The sequence below is a fragment of the Castanea sativa genome, chromosome 12, assembly GCF_040712315.1.
Source record: "Castanea sativa cultivar Marrone di Chiusa Pesio chromosome 12, ASM4071231v1".
Classification (NCBI taxonomy): Eukaryota; Viridiplantae; Streptophyta; class Magnoliopsida; order Fagales; family Fagaceae; genus Castanea; species Castanea sativa.
Window position 1 is genome coordinate 27,805,085 of NC_134024.1, and position 20,076 is coordinate 27,825,160.

General features: G+C 33.3%; 1 protein-coding gene across 1 annotated transcript; it reads right to left on the bottom strand.

Annotated features, from left to right (window-relative positions):
• Nucleotides 1–11,943: 11,943 nt before the first annotated feature.
• Nucleotides 11,944–13,425, bottom strand: LOC142620465 (uncharacterized). Its single transcript, XM_075793829.1, has one exon. The coding sequence runs from the start codon at nt 13,423–13,425 to the stop codon at nt 11,944–11,946; it is 1,482 nt and encodes a 493-aa protein (XP_075649944.1).
• Between the last annotated feature and the right edge of the window lie 6,651 nt (nt 13,426–20,076).

Consider the following 20,076-nt stretch of genomic DNA (forward strand, 5'->3'; position numbering starts at 1 on the left):
CCATGAATTATTGTAGAATTAATTTCAAAAGTTTCCCAAAGATGTTGATTGAGGTTTCGTAAAGACTTCACTTATTTGAGGTTCAAGTTTGGTTTCTTTATCTAAATTTCCATGAGACTTTCCCGCTAGAGGAATGGGCTGAATAAGTAATGATAATACATTATCTTTAGTTTTGCGGTCCGCAACACCAAACCCATCTTCGTGCTGGTACATGCAGTGACCCATCCTTACAAGGTTCATTACAATTTCAATAAATGATTGACAGATTAGAGAATTCACAGCTTGCTCTTCATTCATTTTCTTCCATGCTGTACTAATCAAAGACTCTATGTACTCATGAGCATCTTTTTCACTAGCGCCAGTTTCATTCATGTAACGTTGGATTGACTTAGGAATGTCAATTTTTTATTGATTTTAGTTTTTCTAAGTACGTGTCATTAACCATGTGAAAGTGTTGAAATCCAATCAATAATTAACACATAAGTAGCGTGTAGATTTTGGTGTAGAAATGAGTGTATCCTTAGCATTTCTCTTTCCAAAGTTTTCAGATTGTCACTATTCATGTCACTAGAATTTTTATCTCAATTTTTATTTATTTATTTATTTTCCTGCATTTTAGGGTCACATATTTGACTATATATATATATATTTTTAAAAATACCTAATATCTTTGCAAGATACTAAAATCTTAAGACCACTACTTCTCAAACCCCCCCCCCCCCCCTCATTCTCTTGACTTTTTAGTTTCAAATCTTGGGTTTTTTCTATAAACCCAACTGTAAATATTTTGACTAGAGAAAAATAATGTTGATTTCTACATATTTTTTAAAAGCAATTAAGGCAATGAAATGTGTATACAACTAAATTTAAGACAGCTGAGTGTTTGAATTTAATTGTGGATCTTAGCTAATGTATTGAACTTACGGTATTGTACCTAACTTTTACCTTATTGCTATACTCTTAACACTTATTGATTTATTTTGATGTCTAAAGTTAATATATTAGATTAATCTTTTACTTTAGTTGTTAGTAACTATGCAATTGTTTCAATATATGAAAAAAGGTTAAGGGTGTTTAGTAAATTAAATTAAGTATGAAAAAATAAATTATAACTTACACTTTTATTATATTTATGAATGAAAATTAAGTTGTTAATCATTGTCTTTTTTTTGTATATTAATATTAATTAATATTTTTTAGTTTTTTTCTAAAAAAAAAAAATATTTTTAAATCTTACCCCTCAACTAAATTCTTGGCTTCGCCACTAGGCAATCCATAACACAAACATACTCTTTTAGATGATGCATCTCATACCTTTTCGATTCTAAGAAAAAAGGGTGATGCATCTCATGGAGAACATGGTGGCCACCAAAATTCTCATTAGTTGTTGTATTAAGTTGCTGCATCATGCTAGAGATTAAGGTCTGTTGCTGTTTTGTGTCAAGGCTGCAAGTGTAAGTAGCCATGTAGATGCTCTTTCATCCAACCTTCTTCATTTTCACCATCGGTTTGGGACTAGCTTTCCCCTTCTTTGGCTGCAATGTGTAACGATCTCCTTTCTTGTATAAGCTAGATGTGTTTCTTCTTCCACCAAAATGGTTTGATATGGACATAATCTTTCATACCCAAGTAAGAGATGGCAAACATCCATGGTTGTCACATCACAAAGAACATAATCTTGAAAGTCATTAATTAAGAACACAAATCACTTTCTAGAATCTCTAACTTCTCCTCTTTTCTTGAAGCAAGATAGCTTTTGTGATTAGGGCTGGTCTTGATTCTTCGATTCAAGATTGTTAAAAACTTCTTGTGACACCATATTCTCGTAACTACTTCTTCTAAGCCACTCATCATTCTCCATTTACGTTTGTCACTAATGATAAATCCTCTTCTTCCTCTATATGAGCATCTACTTCTTCTTCCACGTATTGATCATATACGGGTTCTTGAATGAATTCCCCTCCACTATTGTCTTCAATTATCAATACACTATCACACTTATCTTCTTCTTCTTCATATATTGGAAATTCTTCATCTTCTTGGTCTTCATAACCTTCACTCATCAAAGCTTTACCCTTGCTTTAAGCATTAACTCCCCCTTTCTTGCAATTTATGGCCTTGTGCCCAGCTTCTCCATACTTGTAGAATTTAAATGTTAAACTTTGTACTGCTTTAGGGACTAGTTTGGCTGCACTAGAAGTTGAAGGCAGATCTACACTGTCAATCTTGAAATGCTGTGCACTATTAGTAGTTGGCCTTCCTTGAGTACTAACTTAGGTACTTCTGCTACCACCATAAGTTTAGAACTGCACAAAAACTCTTCTTGCAAGTTGCTTCTCAAACATCAAGGCTTTATTGTAAGCTTCAGAAACAGTTCACAGTTGGTGCAAAGATAAGGCATCTTGAATTGGTGGTTTAAGACCACTTAAGAACCTTGCAACCATCTGCTTTTCACTCTCATTCAAGTCTACTCAAGCTATCAATTGATAAAATGCCTATGTATCTCTTCCACATTGTCATGTTGCTTCAAATCATGCAATTGTTTGTACAAGGACTGCATATAATTGAAAGGCAAAAACTAGTTTCTCATTTTCTGCTTCATCTTGCACCAATATTTGATATTTCTTTTACCCCTCCTAACTCTTTGAACTTGGATGCTCCCATCGGGCTGAAGCGCTCCCTCTCAACTTGATAGAGATGAATTTCACCTTCTTGGAATATGGTACCTCATGGAAATCAAATATTTTTTCCACTTGGTTAAGTCAATCTATGAATTCTTTATGATTCAAGCTACCATAGAACTCAGGTAACTCAATCTTGAAGTTTGATTCCCATTTTGGTTCTCCCCACGGAGGACTAGGCACTTGCCTTGAAAGACCTCCTCTAGGATGATAATGCCGAATGTGAGATCAAACATGAAAGTGCGATCAGCACTTAAGAGTGCCATTTGGCACTTTAAAAGTGCCAAATTGCAATCTTTTGGGCTATGACCCAACTCCCTTCGAGTGACGATAAGACACATCATTTTCGACCTTTTCGCAGAAGGATGCGTCTTGATTCGCATTTTAAGCGTTGTTACTTATTTTTTAAGCACTCCAGCCTCTATAAATAGGGATTGGGTCTCAAAATTCAGCACACTCTTTTATGCTCTCAAGGGACACACGTTTTTACACTTTTAAATCATTCATATTTCTGACTGCCCTTTTTGATATTCTCTCTCTTAAAGCTAGGGTTTTAAGGTTTCAAAGAGAATTGCATAAATTTCTTTGAACCCTAAAACATCCTCTCAAGATGAAGAGTGCTCCATACAAGAGGTTGTTTTCTATAACCCTTTCTTCTTATGTTTCTCTTTTTATGATGATGCATGTTTATATATGTTTTTAATTTATTAGTTTCAAATATTCATACTATGAATTGTAGATTTGTTTTGTTAAAGCATGCTTTTTTTTTTTATTATTATTACTGTTGTGATCACTTTCGTAGTTTCAAAAATCTGCATGTTATGAATTCTTTTCTCAAATAAAAACAGATCTACATCTTCAACAGATGTAGATCTAAATTTTTCTCAAAACAAAAATTGATCTACATCTTCATTAGATGTAGATCTGAATTTTTCTCAAAATAAAAATGATATGTATCTTTATTAGATATAGATCTGTTTTTTATTTTTTTTAACATAGTAGATTTTAGAAATAAAAAAAGAGTCATGACTAGTCTAGTTTGTTTTGTTTGATGCATGTTGCATGGGTTGATTTTATGAATATGATTCTCTTCTAAAATCCTTTTTCCACATAAAAAATAAATCTGATTTTTCTAATCCTCTAAAAAAAACCATTCTATTATTGCAAAAACAGATCTGGTTTTTTAGCAAGCCCAAAAACCAATTTTTATCGCTCCTAAAAAACAGATTTGATATTTTTTAACCAAAATATTTTGTTTTACTTTATCCCAAAAACAGATCTGATTTTTCTTTCACCAAAAACTAGTTTTTTTCAAATGCACAAAAACATATCTAATTCTTTCCAAAACCAAATCAATTTTTACCATAACACAGATCTGAATTTTTCTCAAAAGAAGAGGGTGTATTCATAAATAGATTTGTGTAATTATGTTTTTCATTTTGTTCAACATATCATTCATGTCATGCATAAAAATGGTACATTGGTCATAAGAGTCTAGAAGACCAGACTCTGTTTGGGCGGAATGGGTGCCTAACACCTTCCCATTCCGTAAGCTAGCCTCTGAATTTAGTGTCTTTGGATAGGTAGATCTATGTCTTATCTTTGCTTTTGATTTTGGGTAGATTGTAACTAGAACAAAAAACCATGTATTTTTGGTAGACTGTAACTAGGACCCAAAGCCATGTAATTTTTAAATTTTCAAATATGTATTCTTTTACTTAATCAATGAAATGAATCAATTCAATCATGTATTTGTATTTTAGTTTTTCTTATTTTTTTTGTATAAAAAATAAGTGACGACTCCACACCACTTACACAAAAAGAGAGGTGTCTTGAAAAAACACCAAAATCTCTTTTTGGAGAGCACCTAATTTCCCCCAGTCTCTCATAGTCATGTAAAGTTGTATTTAGTTTTTTCTTATTTTTTTGTATAAAATATAAGTGACAACTCCACACCATTTACCCAAAAAGAGAAGCGCCCTGAAAAAGCACCCACAAAATCTCTTTTTTGAGAGCACCCTTTCTCATAGAAATATTGCGGTCTCTCACAAGTATACTCTTTTTTTACTTGATTTTGGAGATTGAAGCATTTAATAATGTAATTTTCTTAGATCTCAAGCTTGAAATCATGACCTGAGCTCAAGTTGGAGCTTGATATAAAACACGAGCATAGCTTGACTAACTAATGAAGCCAAGCCAAGCCCAAGCTTTGGGTTTCTCACGAGCTCAAACTCAAATATTATCTTAGGCTTGTCACGAACTCAAGCCAAGCTTTAGCTTTTGACTTTTATTGACGAGCCAAGCTTGAACATGCATTACTCGAAAAAGTTTGGCTTGTTTACAACCCTATTTTTAATTCAAAACTAGAGTTTAGTCCAAATATAATAAAATTTCAAACTTTTCAACCCAAAAATTAAGAAAAAAAAAAAAAAGAAATCTTGAGCCAAACTTGAAAAGGAAACTTATAAAAAGAATCAATTTAAGGCCCAATTAGTCCAAAATGGAATGAAGGGGATCGAAATTGATCGAGTGGACCAAATTGGATTGAAGAATACCTAATTGGCTAGAATGTGACCGAAGTAGACCTAATTGGACTAAATAAGAATTTTTTAATTTTTAGGGAGAACAAATTATGTTGAACATATTTTAGAGAAAAAATTATACATTATATTACAATAAAAAAATAATTAATTATTTACCACTTGCCCAAAAAGAGAAGTGCCCTAAAAAGCATCCACAAAATCTCTTTTTGGAGAGCACCCTTTCTCATAGAAGTATTGCGGTCTCTCACAAGTAAACTCTTTTTTTACTTGATTTTGGAGATTTAAGCATTTAATAATGTAATTTTCTTAGATCTCAAGCTTAAAAGCTTGACCTGAGCTCAAGTTTGAGCTTGATATAAAGCTCGAGCTTAGCTTGACTAACGAATCAAGCCAAGCCAAGCTCAAGCATTGGGTTTCTCATGAGCTCAAGCTCAAACATTATCTTAGGCTTGTCACAAACTCAAGCCAAGCTTGAGCTTTTGACTTATATTGACGAGCCAAGCTTGAACATGCATTACTCGAAAAAATTTGGCTCGTTTACAACCTTATTTTTAATTCAAAACTAGGGTTTAGTTCAAATATAATAAAATTTCATACTTTTCAACTAAAAAATTAAGATAAAAAAAGAAAGAAATCTTGAGCCAAACTTGAAAAGGAAACTTACAAAAAGAATCAATTTAAGGCCTAATTAGTCCAAAATGGAATGAAGGGGACCGAAATTGACCGAGTGGACCAAATTGGATTGAAGAATACCTAATTGGAAAGAATGTGACCGAAGTAGACCTAATTGTACTAAATAAAAAAAAATTTAATTTTTAGGGAGAACAAATTATGTTGAACAAATTTTAGAGCAAAAATCATACATTATATTACAATCACAAAATAATTAATTATTTACCACTTACCCAAAAAGAGAAGTGCTCTAAAAAGCACCCACAAAATCTCTTTTTAAAGAGCACCCTTTCTCATAGAAGTATTGCAGTCTCTCACAGGTATACTCTTTTTTTACTTGATTTTGGAGATTTAAGCATTAATAATGTAATTTTCTTAGATCTCAAGCTTGAAAGCTTGACTTGAGCTCAAGTTTGAGCTTGATATAAAGCTCGAGCTAATTAGCTTGACCAACTAATCAAGCCAAGCCAAGCCAAGCCAAGCCCAAACTTTGGCTTTCTCACAAGCTCAAGCTCAAGCTCAAATATTATCTTAGGCTTGTCACGAACTCAAGCCAAGCTTGAGCTTTTGACTTTTATTGACGAGCCAAGCTTGAACATGCATTACTCGAAAAAGTTTGACTCATTTACAATCCTATTTTTAATTCAAAACTACAGTTTAGTCCAAATATAATAAAATTTCATACTTTTCAACCCAAAAATTAAAAAAACAAAAATGAAATCTTGAGCCAAACTTGAAAAGGAAACTTACAAACAGAATCAATTTAAGGCCCAATTAGTCCAAAATGGAATGAAGGGGACCGAAATTGACTGAGTGGACCAAATTGGATTGAAGAATACCTAATTGGATAGAATGTGACCGAAGTAGACCTAATTGGACTGAATAAGAATTTTTTAATTTTTAGGGAGAACAAATTATGTTGAACAGATTTTAAAGAAAAAATTATACATTATATTACAATCACAAAATAATTAATTATTTACCACTTACCCAAAAAGAGAAGTGGCCTAAAAAGCACCCACAAAATCTCTTTTTAGAGAGCACCCTTTCTCATAGAAGTATTGTGGCCTCTCACAAGTATACTATTTTTTTACGTGATTTTGGAGATTTAAGCATTTAATAATGTAATTTTCTTAGATCTCAAGCTTGGAAGCTTGACCTGAGCTCAAGTTTGAGCTTAGCTTGACTAACTAATCAAGCTAAGCCCAAGTTTTGACTTTCTCACGAGCTCAAACACAAACATTATTTTAAGCTTGTCATGAACTCAAGCCAAGCTTGAGCTTTTGACTTTTATTGATGAGCCAAGCTTGAACATGCATTACTCGAATAAGTTTGGCTCGTTTATAGCCCTATTTTTAACTCAAAACTAGAGTTTAGTCCAAATATAATAAAATTTCGTACTTTTCAACCCAAAAATTAAGAAAAAAATGAAATCTTGAGCCAAACTTGAAAAGGCAACTTACAAAAAGAATCAATTTAAGGCCCAATTAGTCCAAAATGGAATGAAGAGGACCGAAATTGACCGAGTGGACCAAATTGGATTGAAGAATACCTAATTGGACAGAATGTGACTGAAGTAGACCTAATTGGGCCGAATAAGAATTATTTAATTTTTAGGGAGAACAAATTATGTTGAATAGATTTTAGAGAAAAAATTATACATTATATTACAATCACAAAATAATTAATTATTCTCACGTATTGCATGGGTCTGCGACTAGTAATTGTAAAAACAACAGCCAAAAAACCTCCTCAGAAAGTTAGATAGTGTCAAAGAGGTATTTAGTGCACATCTCTTTCTTGAACAAAAATGCTAACTAGAACTCAAGTAAAATTCATGTAACGAACTCGAGTAAAATTTCATACTTTTCAACCAAAAAATTAAGAAAAAAGAGAGAAAGAAATCTTGAACTAAACTTGAAAAGATAACCTAAAAAGGGAATCAATTTAATGCCTAATTAGTCCAAAATGGAATGAAGGGGGGTTGAAATTGATCGAGTGTACCAAATTGGACTGAAGTAGACTTAATTGGACAGAATGTGATGGAAGAATTTTGTTTAAAAAAAAAGGAAAGAGTTTTGTAAAAGTGGGATGTGGAATACAAAAAAAATGAAGACAAGCAAATACAGTGGTAGTGGCAGTTTTGTAAAAAAGCTGAAATTTATGTATTAAATGCATACATCCCAACGGCTCTCTCACCCTCTATCTCCAAGAATCAAATTTGTTAAAACCCCAACAGCTCTCTCTCTCTCCAAAACCATCAACCCACTCTTCTCCACTTTCCCAATCTCCACCTCTTTTTCTTTGCTGTTTGATCATTCTCTTCGTGTCTCCGTCTCTTCATCCAACGGCCTTGATCTCACTCAACATTCTCTCTGCTCTCCCTTTTCCTCTCTTCGATTTGAGCCACACACCATTGATTTCTCGCTTTTGTTATTGGATTTGAGAAACTAAACTTTTCTGGGTTTGTGGTATTTAACTAAACTTTTCTCAATGTGTGATTTTGTAAGATCAATTTCTCTCTCTCTCTCTCTCTCTTAGTTGATTTGGGTTTTGTTTTGGGGATGGGTTTGAACGCTTTTTTGGTCATTTTTAGGTTTAGTGGGGGTATTTTGGTCATTTTTTAGGTTTTGGGGGTATTTCAGTCATTTTTTTTGGATTTTAGGGGTATTTTGGTAATTTTTAGGTTTTGGGGGTATTTTGGTCTTTTTTAGGTTTTTTGAGATTTTGGCCATTTTAAGGTTTAGGGGGTATTTTGATATTTTTTAGGTTTAGAGGGTATTTTGGTAATTGATTGGGCACAATGTAAAGTGAATATGTGAGAGAGTTGGCAAATTTCGTGTAGGATTTGGGAATAAATCAATGTGATTTAGCATTGGTTTGGGTTTGAATTGGGTGGGTAAACCAAATAAAATAGGTTTGGATCTATTCATGCTAGTTGGACTTTGCAATGTATTTGGGCATCTTGGACCATTAGACATAAGGACATAATAAGCTCAAAATTTTTAGCACTCCCCTCAAACTTAAAGTAGACGATTGATGATGCCTTGAGTTTAGATCATAAACTTGTGAAAATCCATTGAAGATGCCTTGAAAGTGACTGGATTAGAGGGGTGATGGACTCGGCACAATGTAGAGTGAATATGTGGGTGGGTTGGCAAATTTTGCGTAGGATTTTGGAATAAATCAATGTGATTTAAATTTAACATGGGTTTAGGTTTGAATTGGGTGGGTAAACCAAATAAAACAGGTTTGGATCTGTTCATGCTTATGTGCTAACCAAATAAAAAACTTAGTCTCTAACTTATGTAATGCACAGAAAAAAGTTCAATATTATATGACTTTTTAACTCTTTTATATTTTGTCTAAATATGAGATTTGATAATTATGGCATGTATTAATAAATATTTATTTATGATTGTGTGTATATAGATTATATGTATTCTAGCATTATGAATTTAATTATGATTGTATTATAGTGTATGGACCTAGTTGAGCTACAAGCCTCATGACAAAAAAAAAACAAAAAAAAAACTTTAATATCAATATTTTTATGAATGAAATAATTCAACATGAATTGAATGAAACACAAAACGAACTTTGTTAAATTAATTTGCTTAATTATATTAAATAATTGAGGGTTTCCAAAGAAGAAATAAGGTATTAATTAAAAAGTAAAAAATTGCATTGACCTCTAGATAATGACCACATAAATATATAACAAGTACACATTTTAAGGTGTTATCACCCCCCCCCTCCGCCAACTTAAATCTTGCTAGTCCCTAGCAATCCACAAAGCACCCATGTCTCCTCAAAGTGAAAAATTAAAACTAAAATACAAGCCACTTTCGTAGGCTACACGACTGCACTTCCCATGTGCAGCAAGTCTTTGAACCCTTAGGTCACCCTAGTGGACGAGTTTACTCTCATGACGGTTTGCAGTGACTTTACCCACAAAAGTCAAAGGTTTCCTGAAAATTCCTGCAGCAAATGTTAGTCTGCTTTATCATTATATCATACAAATGAACTTTCAATTTTGAGTTGAGATACTATTCATCATATTAAAGAGTTTTCACTAGCTTCACTTTTGGAGTGTGTGTGTGCATAGCCCATCCAATCAAACCGGCTTTTCCAAACATGCATAGACCAAGATTAATCTAGATTAGAGCCTCTACTCCAAAACCTCTCTTAAGTCATCAACACTCTAAAAGAACACACATAGAAGTAATGGTTTCTCTCTTCAAATCACATGTAAACAAAAAGGAAAGAAGAAGTTTTAAGAATATCATATGTGTATACAAAAGCAGCCACTAAAACAACGGAAAAAAGATCTCTTGAAAATGATGTTGAATTCCTGGAAACATGAGGTTAATACCATTCTCATTCCTAGTTTTTATCCCAAACACATACCAGCCATGCACCTTTAGGATTAAGTAGGACTTTAAGCTCAGTGGTAGTATAATCTTATGAAGGCAAACTGCTCTCTTTAAAATATGAGGTATATGAATCAAATGCAGAAAATTCAAGTCAAACCCAACTCATAGCGACGACGACAACCAACTTGAATCAAAATAACCTTTACTCAACCATATAACCCTTCTGAAATATATGAAAGATGTGTAAGACACCAATAATTTATTGATTGATTATGTATGTCTCCTTTTTATTTTTCCTTTTTATTTTTTATTTTTTATCTCTCTTTTCTCTTTTTTATTTTATTTTATTTTATTTTTAAGAAAAGAGAGACAATGGTGGTATCCAAATACATCAATTGCTCAAAACTTGAACCCCCATGAGAATACCCATAAATAAAAATGTTTTGTGGTATTGTAGAAGTATTTCCAATGGCTCAAATGATGGTGACAATGGTTAATGTAAAGGTAGACTGAATATTTGTTTAGCTGGTGACAAAAAATTGGTGGTCTTAGGCTCCCATCTCCTAAAATTTCACATAAATCAGCATGCCTAAGGACAAAAATAAGTAGGATCATGGTATATCTCCCCATAATGTTTCCAGTAGTCAACCAAAAAATATAGAGATCTTTTACAAAAATTGAAGCATATGAAAGAAATTTAAGAGTTTAAACAAAGATATTTTCTCACGAAGAAAAGTAAGGCTCAAGAACTCTCTATATGGGTTGAGTTTTAGCTCATATCTAGCTTGTTCATGATCCATGCATATCTAACATCCAACCGTCCGCTAACTTGGTTATTGTGCTCAAAAGCTTCCAATTGTGCTCTTCATGAAAGAGTCTTAATATAACAAATAGTATAATCAACTCAGCATTATTCATTCCATCACATGATATAAAAATAAGGCTTGTAACTCTTTTGCATTCAAATTCAAGGTTTTTTTATTTTTTATTTTAGAGAATTGAAAAGTTGCAACCAAAAAGAAAGAAAAAAAAATCATGCAAAGTGCAACAAAATGTGTAGACCAAGACCTCTCCCCCCAACTAAAATATTACATTGTCCTCAATGTATCAAAGCCAAAATAAATTCAAGTATAAAGGAAAGAAGTTACCTTAAGCATTTAAATGGTTTTTTTTTGAAATTTCTTTCACACCTGCAAATGTTAGCTCACCAAAAAAAACAAAAAAAAAAACAAAAAACAAAAACAAAAGGCAAAAAAAAAAAAAAAAAAAAGAAAGGAAAGAAAAATAAAACAAAAATAGTATAACTTCATAAGGCTCTTTCAGGGTTCACGTAACATCCCAATAGGCAGGGATCTCCATTGACATTACTCCTCCTTTGGTATAACTCCCCCTAAGTATGGTTTTAATCTTTGTCCATTTACTTTCAAAATCCTACCATCTTTAGGGCCCTTAACTACTACAGCTCCATGTTTAAACACTTCCCTTATAATGAAAGGGTCATCCCACCTAGGTTTTAACTTACCTGGGCCTAAATATGTATATTTAAGACCACCGGGCAGCAGCTTAAGCTCTAGTTGTGGTGCCTCTTCACTTGAATGCACGAGCTTTTTTTTCATTCTCTAGTAGCTCCTCAAAGTAAGGCTTCCATCCTTCATTAACTGCCATCATCTATTATTCTTCCAAAACCTGTGAGGAATCCAACAAAGAAAAATTTTCAGATACATCAATATCACATTCTAAATCATAAGAATCAAAATAAATATTAAGAAGAGCTTCAAGAGGATCAAAAAAACAATTCTTATTAAACTCTTCTTGAACCACTGCCTCAATGAGGTTCACATAGGCACAATCATCATCCTCATGTGGTTGTTTAGCCACATGAAATATGTTTAGCTCCAAAGTAGTGGAACCAAAAGTGAGTTGCATCATTCCATTCCTGCAATTAATTAAAGCATTAGCTGTGGCAAAAAAATGTCTATCCAAAATAATAGGGGTATGAACACTAGAATATAAAACAGGTTGGTAATCTATAACAATAAAATCAACTAGATAATAAAAGTGTTCAATTTTCACCAAAACATCCTTAACAATGCCTCTCAGCTCCCTTACAGAGCAATCGGCCAACTGTAAAGTTACTGAAGTAGGTTTTAAGTCACCAAGTCCAAGTTTTTGATATACACTGAATGGGATCAAATTAACACTTGCCCCAAGATCTAGCAATGCATGCTCCATGATGTAATCTCCAATAGTACAAGAGATCGTAGGACAACCTAGATCCTTATACTTTGGTGGGGTCTTATGTTGGATAACTGCACTTACCTGTTCTGTTAGAAATGCGGTCTTTTTCACATGATGCTTTCTCTTGATAGTGCATAGGTCCTTTATTACCTTGGCATATGCAGGCACTTGCTTTATAACATGCAATAATAGTAAATTTATCTTGACTTGATGCAAATGCTCTAATATCTCAGATGTAGTGTCCAATTTCTTAGGTAATTTTAAGGCTTGTGGAAATGGTGGAGGGATTGGGCATTGTTCAATGTCATCAAATCCAAGTGACTTAGTTTTATCCTTCTCTTTTTCAACTGGGATCTCCTTATATTTCTTAGTTACTAAAGGAGAACTTTTATCAATCTCTCTACCACTCCTCAAAATGGTCATAGCTTTTACTTCCTCATGTTTATCCTTAGAGCCAATTTTTAGATTTTGATTGATGGGATTGGGTTGAGTTTGGGAAGGAAGCTTCCCTTTCTCTATCCCACTCAAAGAATTTGTAAGCCTAGTTATATGACTCTTGGTCTCTCTTACCTCTTCATCCAGCCTAGTGAGCATGGATTCAAACTTTTGATTTTGCTCACTTTGCTTTTGAATGAAAGTACTAAGTGCATCCTCCAAGGAAGGTCTAGATGATGATGATGCATGTGGTGAATTAAAATTCCTTGGAGTAGGAGGATTCAACACATTGTCACTCTTATAACTCAAATACGGATGATTTCGCATATTTGGGTTATAATTGTTAGAATATGAAGAATAATTTGGCCTGTATGAATTAAATGCATATACTTGTTGTTCTGGCACATTTGAAAATGATGAAAGTGATGCACATTCATTTGTAGCATGGTTTATCTCAAAACAGGTTTTACACACCTCCATTGGGTCCTCTCTAAAGGTAGCACTAATACTCTTACTTTCTTTCATTTTGAGTACCTCTATTTCTTTAGTTAACATGCTGATTTTTTGCACTCATGTTATCATCTTCCCTCAACTTGAAAACGCTTCCACTAGAAGTGACAGTGTTAGTTGTAGTCCTATCAGTGGAGTCCATGGGTCTAGGTCCAGTCCATGTGTTAGAGTTTTCAGCTATCTCATTAAGATAATCCATTGCATCTTTGGGTTCTTTTTGTAAAAAGTCCCCTCCGCATGAGAGTTGAATAACTGTCGGTCCCTAGGTGTAAGTACTTCATAAAAATAGCTAACCAACCTCCAATCTTTATACCCATGAGTTGGGCAGAAATTGAAAAGATCTTTGTACCTTTCCCAAGCTTGGTATAAGGTCTCATTTTCTCCTTGGACAAAACTAGCTATCCTTCTTTTTACTTGCTGGACTTTGTGGGGAGGAAAATGTTTCTTAAAAAACTCATGGGCCATCTCCCCCCAACTACCTATGGACCTAGGTTTCAAGGTGTAAAGCCAACTTCTTGCCTTATCCTTAAGAGAAAAAGGAAAGAAACCTAACTTAGTAGTCTCAATAACATTTTGTGCATAGAAACTATTAACCACCTCTTCAAAAGCTCTAACATGGACATAAGGATTTTCATTTTCTTGTCCCCTAAAGTCAGGAAGTATTGCTAATAAACCTTGTTTTAATTCTACATGTGGTGCATTAGGTGGAAACATGATGCATGAAAGAACATAATTTTGTGTGGGATGCAACAATTCATACATAGTTCTTCTATTCTCCTTATGATTATTACGTGTTTCATCACCTATGATTGATGAAGAAGGTGAAAGTGAAGGTGTGTCAAAAAGATTATCAAAGTATGTTTCAAAAATTTCTAATCTGCCTCTCTCGTTTCTAACCTAAATGCTCATGCAACAATGAATACACAATCAAATAAAATAAAATTAAAAACAAACAAAAAATTAAAAACAAAATAAGGGAAAAAATGGAACGAAGTTACCAATAGAAGAATTTCCACCGGTTGTGCTTTGCTCCCAAAAATTGCCTCTGAACACGTAGCAGCTCCCTGGCAACAGCGCCAAAATTGCTTGTTCACTCCCAAGTGCAGGAGATTGTAGCAATATAATTCTCAGAGTACCGAGGTCGAACCATAAGGAGCAGGGTAAATTCTAAGACAATATAATTAAATAACAATTTGGGTGAAGAAAAAAAATACTTTTGCTTGGTGATTGTGAACAAGAATAATAATAAAAACTGATTTAAATCAATAATGTAAATACCAGGGCATCGGGGTGTTTTCCTATATCGATATGAGATTCTTTGTGATCTAAGAAAATATATATTTCATAATTGATTGTTCTTATAAAATTAAAAACTTATGATTCGGTTGAACTGAGACAATTCAAGAACGCATGATAACTTTGATTAATAATGCGGTTAGAAAAGTTTTCAGAAAAACCCATTCACTTCAAAACCTGATTTCTATTTGAAACTATTAGAAATTTATCTAAACAATAAGAAAAACATGATTGAACTTATTGAAAGTATGGAAGAACTAATACATCAAAAGAAATCTAATTGAATAATCAAATATGTTGTTGATAAAATTTTAGAAAGAATCACATTGAATATTTAGACCGTATAGAAGAAACATAACCCCTGGCCCTAGCAAAGAGTTTAGGCTGCCATTAGAGAAAGGAAAATACAAGGTTTTATCTACCCAAATTCGTTCTCACAGCCTCCTTTCAAAACCCTAATGTTTAAGTGTCTAAAGAAAATAAAACTTTTACTATTTTAATTTCCGTCCAGGTTTACAGTTGTAACTTGTGAGTTAATTTCGGTCTTCAAAAATTGAGAATTTCGAAAAATTCAAAACTGAAAAGTTGTAGATAATTAAGTCACAGTTCCAACCCATCTAGCCTTGTGTCAATTGAATTTTTGATGAGAGAGATACGCTAAAAATACTGATCAGTACTCAAATCAGATTTTTCCTTTTCAGATTTTGCCTCTTTGATTTCTTTCCTTATTTGAAGTTTCCAATCAGAATAGACGATTCAAGCACTCCAGCTGCACCTCCTTAGACATTTAAGCATGGTCCTTTTGGCTTTGATTTCTATAAACTAAATAACTACTCGTTTTATAAATTTTTTTTTTGATTAATTAATATATTTTTTAAATTAAATTAAGGATCTACTTGATTGAATTTTGATTCAGAGAAAAGAAAGCGTGGAGCTGAAATAACTCACTCAGAACGTCTTTTAAAAGATTACGTGGTACGATTAGGTCGAATTGGCCCTTATGGAATAAATATTCAGCCGTTTGTGAGCCCTCAGGTATTGTAGTATTCAATGTTTGTTCAATTACCCTTTTACCCGCAAATGCAATGTAGGCATTGGGTTCGGCAATAATGATATTGCCCAACATACCAAAACTGGCTATCACCCCACTAGTAGTAGGAGATGTAAGGATTGATACATAGAATAACTTTTTTAGCTCTACTTTAATTCTAGTTTGGCCTCCATTCTCTCACAAATTCCTGTAAACTCATCTTTCTCACATGATTTCCTGAAAGTAGAAAATTACACACAATGAATGGCATCTTATGCAAGAAATTATGTAAAGATAAATAATAGGGACTAATGCAAATCATGGCTTAATTATATATACAAATTAAGCATAGTAATAAGGAGATAATGACCACATAAATATATAATAAGTATACATTTTAAGGCGTTATCACCTCTCTTGAGTTCTCTCGTTAATACACTCAACTTCCTTCTAGTTTGGAATAAGACACTCGCCTTCATTAAAAAGAAAATTATTTACTTTGACTTCTCTTTAGATGATTGAAAAAAGGTTTTACAAAAATCTTGAATTTTGTATTTTACCCTCCACTTAAATTGCGATCCACACTTCTTTTAATAGGAGATCAAATATATATATATTTATATATATAATGTCACTATGTGTTGATTGTCAAAGAAAAGGGGCACAAATAGCCTTAAAGCCCTGTTACATGTCCTAAAAGTCTTTGATCCTTAGTATCTCAAGTGTTAATGGATGCCTTTAGTGGAGGTTAGTGTAAATAATTTGCATTTTATGAGAGGTGAGTGTCATATTCCAAACTAAAAGGGAAATGAGTGTAATAATAGAAAACCTCAGGGGAGGTTGGTAAATTTTTTTTCATTAAAAATATTTGAGAAAATGTGTGTGAGAGAGAAAGAGAGGAGATATTTTTCTTCTTTTTTTGTGTTGTGTCTATGCATGTACGCTCTAATTAAGTAATTACAATCCTTGTTTGGTAGCATAAGCATCCAATTCCCTCATTTTCTTCTCCTTTTAGTTTCTAAATTTTTATTTAGACAAAGTTTTTTTTTAATTGATTTTGAGAAATCTTATCAAATATTAGAATAAGGTTATCTTCTACTAGTTTTTGGTTTGTAATCATGTTTATAGGGAAGTTAATTCTTTGGTACATATTGCAAGTTGAGCCTCCCTATTAGGGCTAAACCACGTCACCTTTATATTCTTTTTTTTCTTTTTTTCTTCTTCTTCTTTTGCTCTCTCTCAACCTATAATTTACATCACTCTTATTTATTTTTTATATTTTAATATGGTATTAGAGTAAGGGTTCATACACTTTTTTTTTCTTGCCCCTCTCTTCTTCTTTTGGCGTTCCTCGTCCATACAGCCTTCTGTAGATACTGGTTCTATTTTTGTCGAAGCATTTCCCACCTTGGAATTGGGCCTTTTGGGTTTCGTTTTTAACCTCCTAGTATACCAATTGAAAAAGCCGAAGTCATTTACACAATGTCTTAAAAATTAGCCCAAACCAAGACTCCATGCGCCCAGCAAAGTCTAGCTTCACGCTCGCCACGTGCATCTCACACTTGCAAGCTCATCCCCTCTTAGTATGTGCCACATGTACGGCGATCATTAGAAATTCACGAATTAGGGATGCTGTAATATACTCTTTCCCATAACTTCTCATACCAGACCAACCCACTAAAATGCAAATAGGGATCAGATGGCTTCTTTTCTTTCCGGAGCAGAGCTGCCTTGCTCGTAGCTCCGTATTAATATAAAAGGGGATGCAGGGTGAAAGAAAAATAAGAAGCAAGTCTTGACGGAGTAAAGAGCCACCTAACGGTGGTTCTCTCTTTAATCGTGCCACATCACAAACTTGCTGCCTCACCTGCCTCATTACTCACCATGTCAAACTTAATAGGGTCCTGCCACATCAGCATCCAGTGCCACATCCACATCTAGTGCCACATCAGCATATATCGATTAAAATTGACTCAACTTGAGCCAATCGGTAAGTTAGATACTATGCTAAATTATTGATTGTCTCAAAAGTTTAACCTTTTGAGATATGATAAATTTAATAATTTAATCGTACAATTTTAACACTTCCCTTTATGTGTAGGCTGAAACAATCTTTATAATAAGCGAGACCCAACACGTGAGAATTTAAATAGGAGGTAAAGTAGAGGAGATATTAACCAAACTTATGACCAACTGCTTTGATATTACGTTAAATTACTGATTGTCCGAAAAATTTAAGCTTTTAAGAAATAGGATAAATTTAATCATTAAACTATACAATTCTAACATTGACCAAGGTTAACATTTTTCAATCATGTGTATCTAACTCTGTTTCTTGCGAAGATTCTAATTTTGGGGTATATTTTCTCATATAAGGCTCCCAAGTCGCACATATTGACCCATTTCTGATTCTTTTTGAGTTTAATCTATGCAAAATTTGCCAACTTGGATCACATACTTCATGATTATGTGAAGCTTACATTTGGTTATAAGCCGATTTTCCTCAGGCTATCAGTGTACCCGGTCTACGGCCATATTAGCCACTCTTTGGATCCATATTCAAACATTTGTCTTTCTACCAGAATAATTTAAACAAAAGAGAAGGGCTACTAAGAGAATTTAGAAACTTTGTGGCAGCCGCTGATACTTTTGTTTAGAGTGGGGGTCAGAGTTAACCTTAAAAAGTTATAGAGGCTTGTAGAAAATTAGTTTGACCACGTGAATTGTGAATTGTGAATTGACATAATAATATAATATAAATTTAAAGAACTTAAAATATTTATGACAGTTCTACTTCTCCCTTCATCTTTAGATGTTTTCGCAGTTATACAATTTATAGATACACATATGGCTTTTAGAGAGGAAGATGTTGGAGTGAATCCAAGAGCGATGGAAGTTGATTCTGGAGAGAAGCGTCTCAATGAGCTTGGATACAAGCAAGAACTCAGAAGAGAATTGGTATATGATACTTTGGTTATTCATAATGGTCCAGTGAATAGACAAGGTCCTAGGGATCCCTTGTTTATTACTCTCTGCAGGTTTTCAGAATTCAATCACCTTGTGGATTTAAGGGATCCCTCGTGAATTCAAGGTTTTCATTTAGAAGCTAACATGTTTAGTTTCTTTTTTCTATTAAAAAAGCAATGCATTTGTTTTCTTGTAGCTTTGGCAACATCACAAGGAAGCGGATAAAAATGACCAGATAACACTATTTAACGAAATATGTAGAAATATATCACTATTTACAAAATATTTTTGAGAATATCACTGTTTTGAAACTTGAGTTTGAGAAAATCGAATTCTACATGCAACTTGAGTTCACAAAAATCGAATTCTATAAAAACAAAGTACGGCACCCGATAATTTGGAATTTAGCACTAAAAATGCCATGTGAAACTTGAGTTTATAAAACTCGTGTTTTGTGTAATGTGAAACTGAAATCGAGTTTTGAATTAATGAATGGAATCACTTCCCTGTAGTACAAATTACAGTGACTTTTACCTACCAAGGAGGAACCACAATTATTGAATGGGATCACAATTATTGTGTTTTCAAATGCTAAGAAAACCATAAATAAAAAAATTTCATGTCACTGCACCCCCAAATCCAAAAATCCTTTTTTAAATCTTAACCTGCAGCAACAATTTTAATAAGGTGCACTCTTCACTAGTCCACATACCATTATTGATAGGATTAACCATGCTTGTTCTATTGTCTACCCGTAACGTCCTGCTCTTTAGAGATCTAAGTTTCAAAGGCCACTAAAAAAGAAAAAAAGGATGCGATATTTCATGAAATAGTATCTTGCATTAATTATATAGAAAATATTTGGAGGGTATGAAAAATGTAGGAGAGAATACCTACAATGATTCTGGTAGACATCATCAAGCTGATAGTACACATATATAGGCTACTTCATTCGCTTCGCTTCAATACCTTTCCAGATAGAGATAAACAATAAAATAGACGTCAAGTTTATCCACATTGTAAACTTAGGAACTAAGGATTTTTTTTTAACTTAAAACTTTCTATTGTGAAAATTGGTGAAATAATTTATTTACACAAGATTAAAGAAGAGAGAAGAAAATATGACGCAAGAAATTTACATGATTTGGCAATATGCCTACGTCCACGGGAGGCAACAGAATAAATTTTCACTATAACTTTAGAGATTACAACAATATCTTGAAGACACTCTCTTATAAACTCAAACTCCAAATACACTCTTAGTTCTCTCACAAATAAATAAGATTGTATTTAGACAAAAGTTGCAAGACACTAACTTTGTACACTCT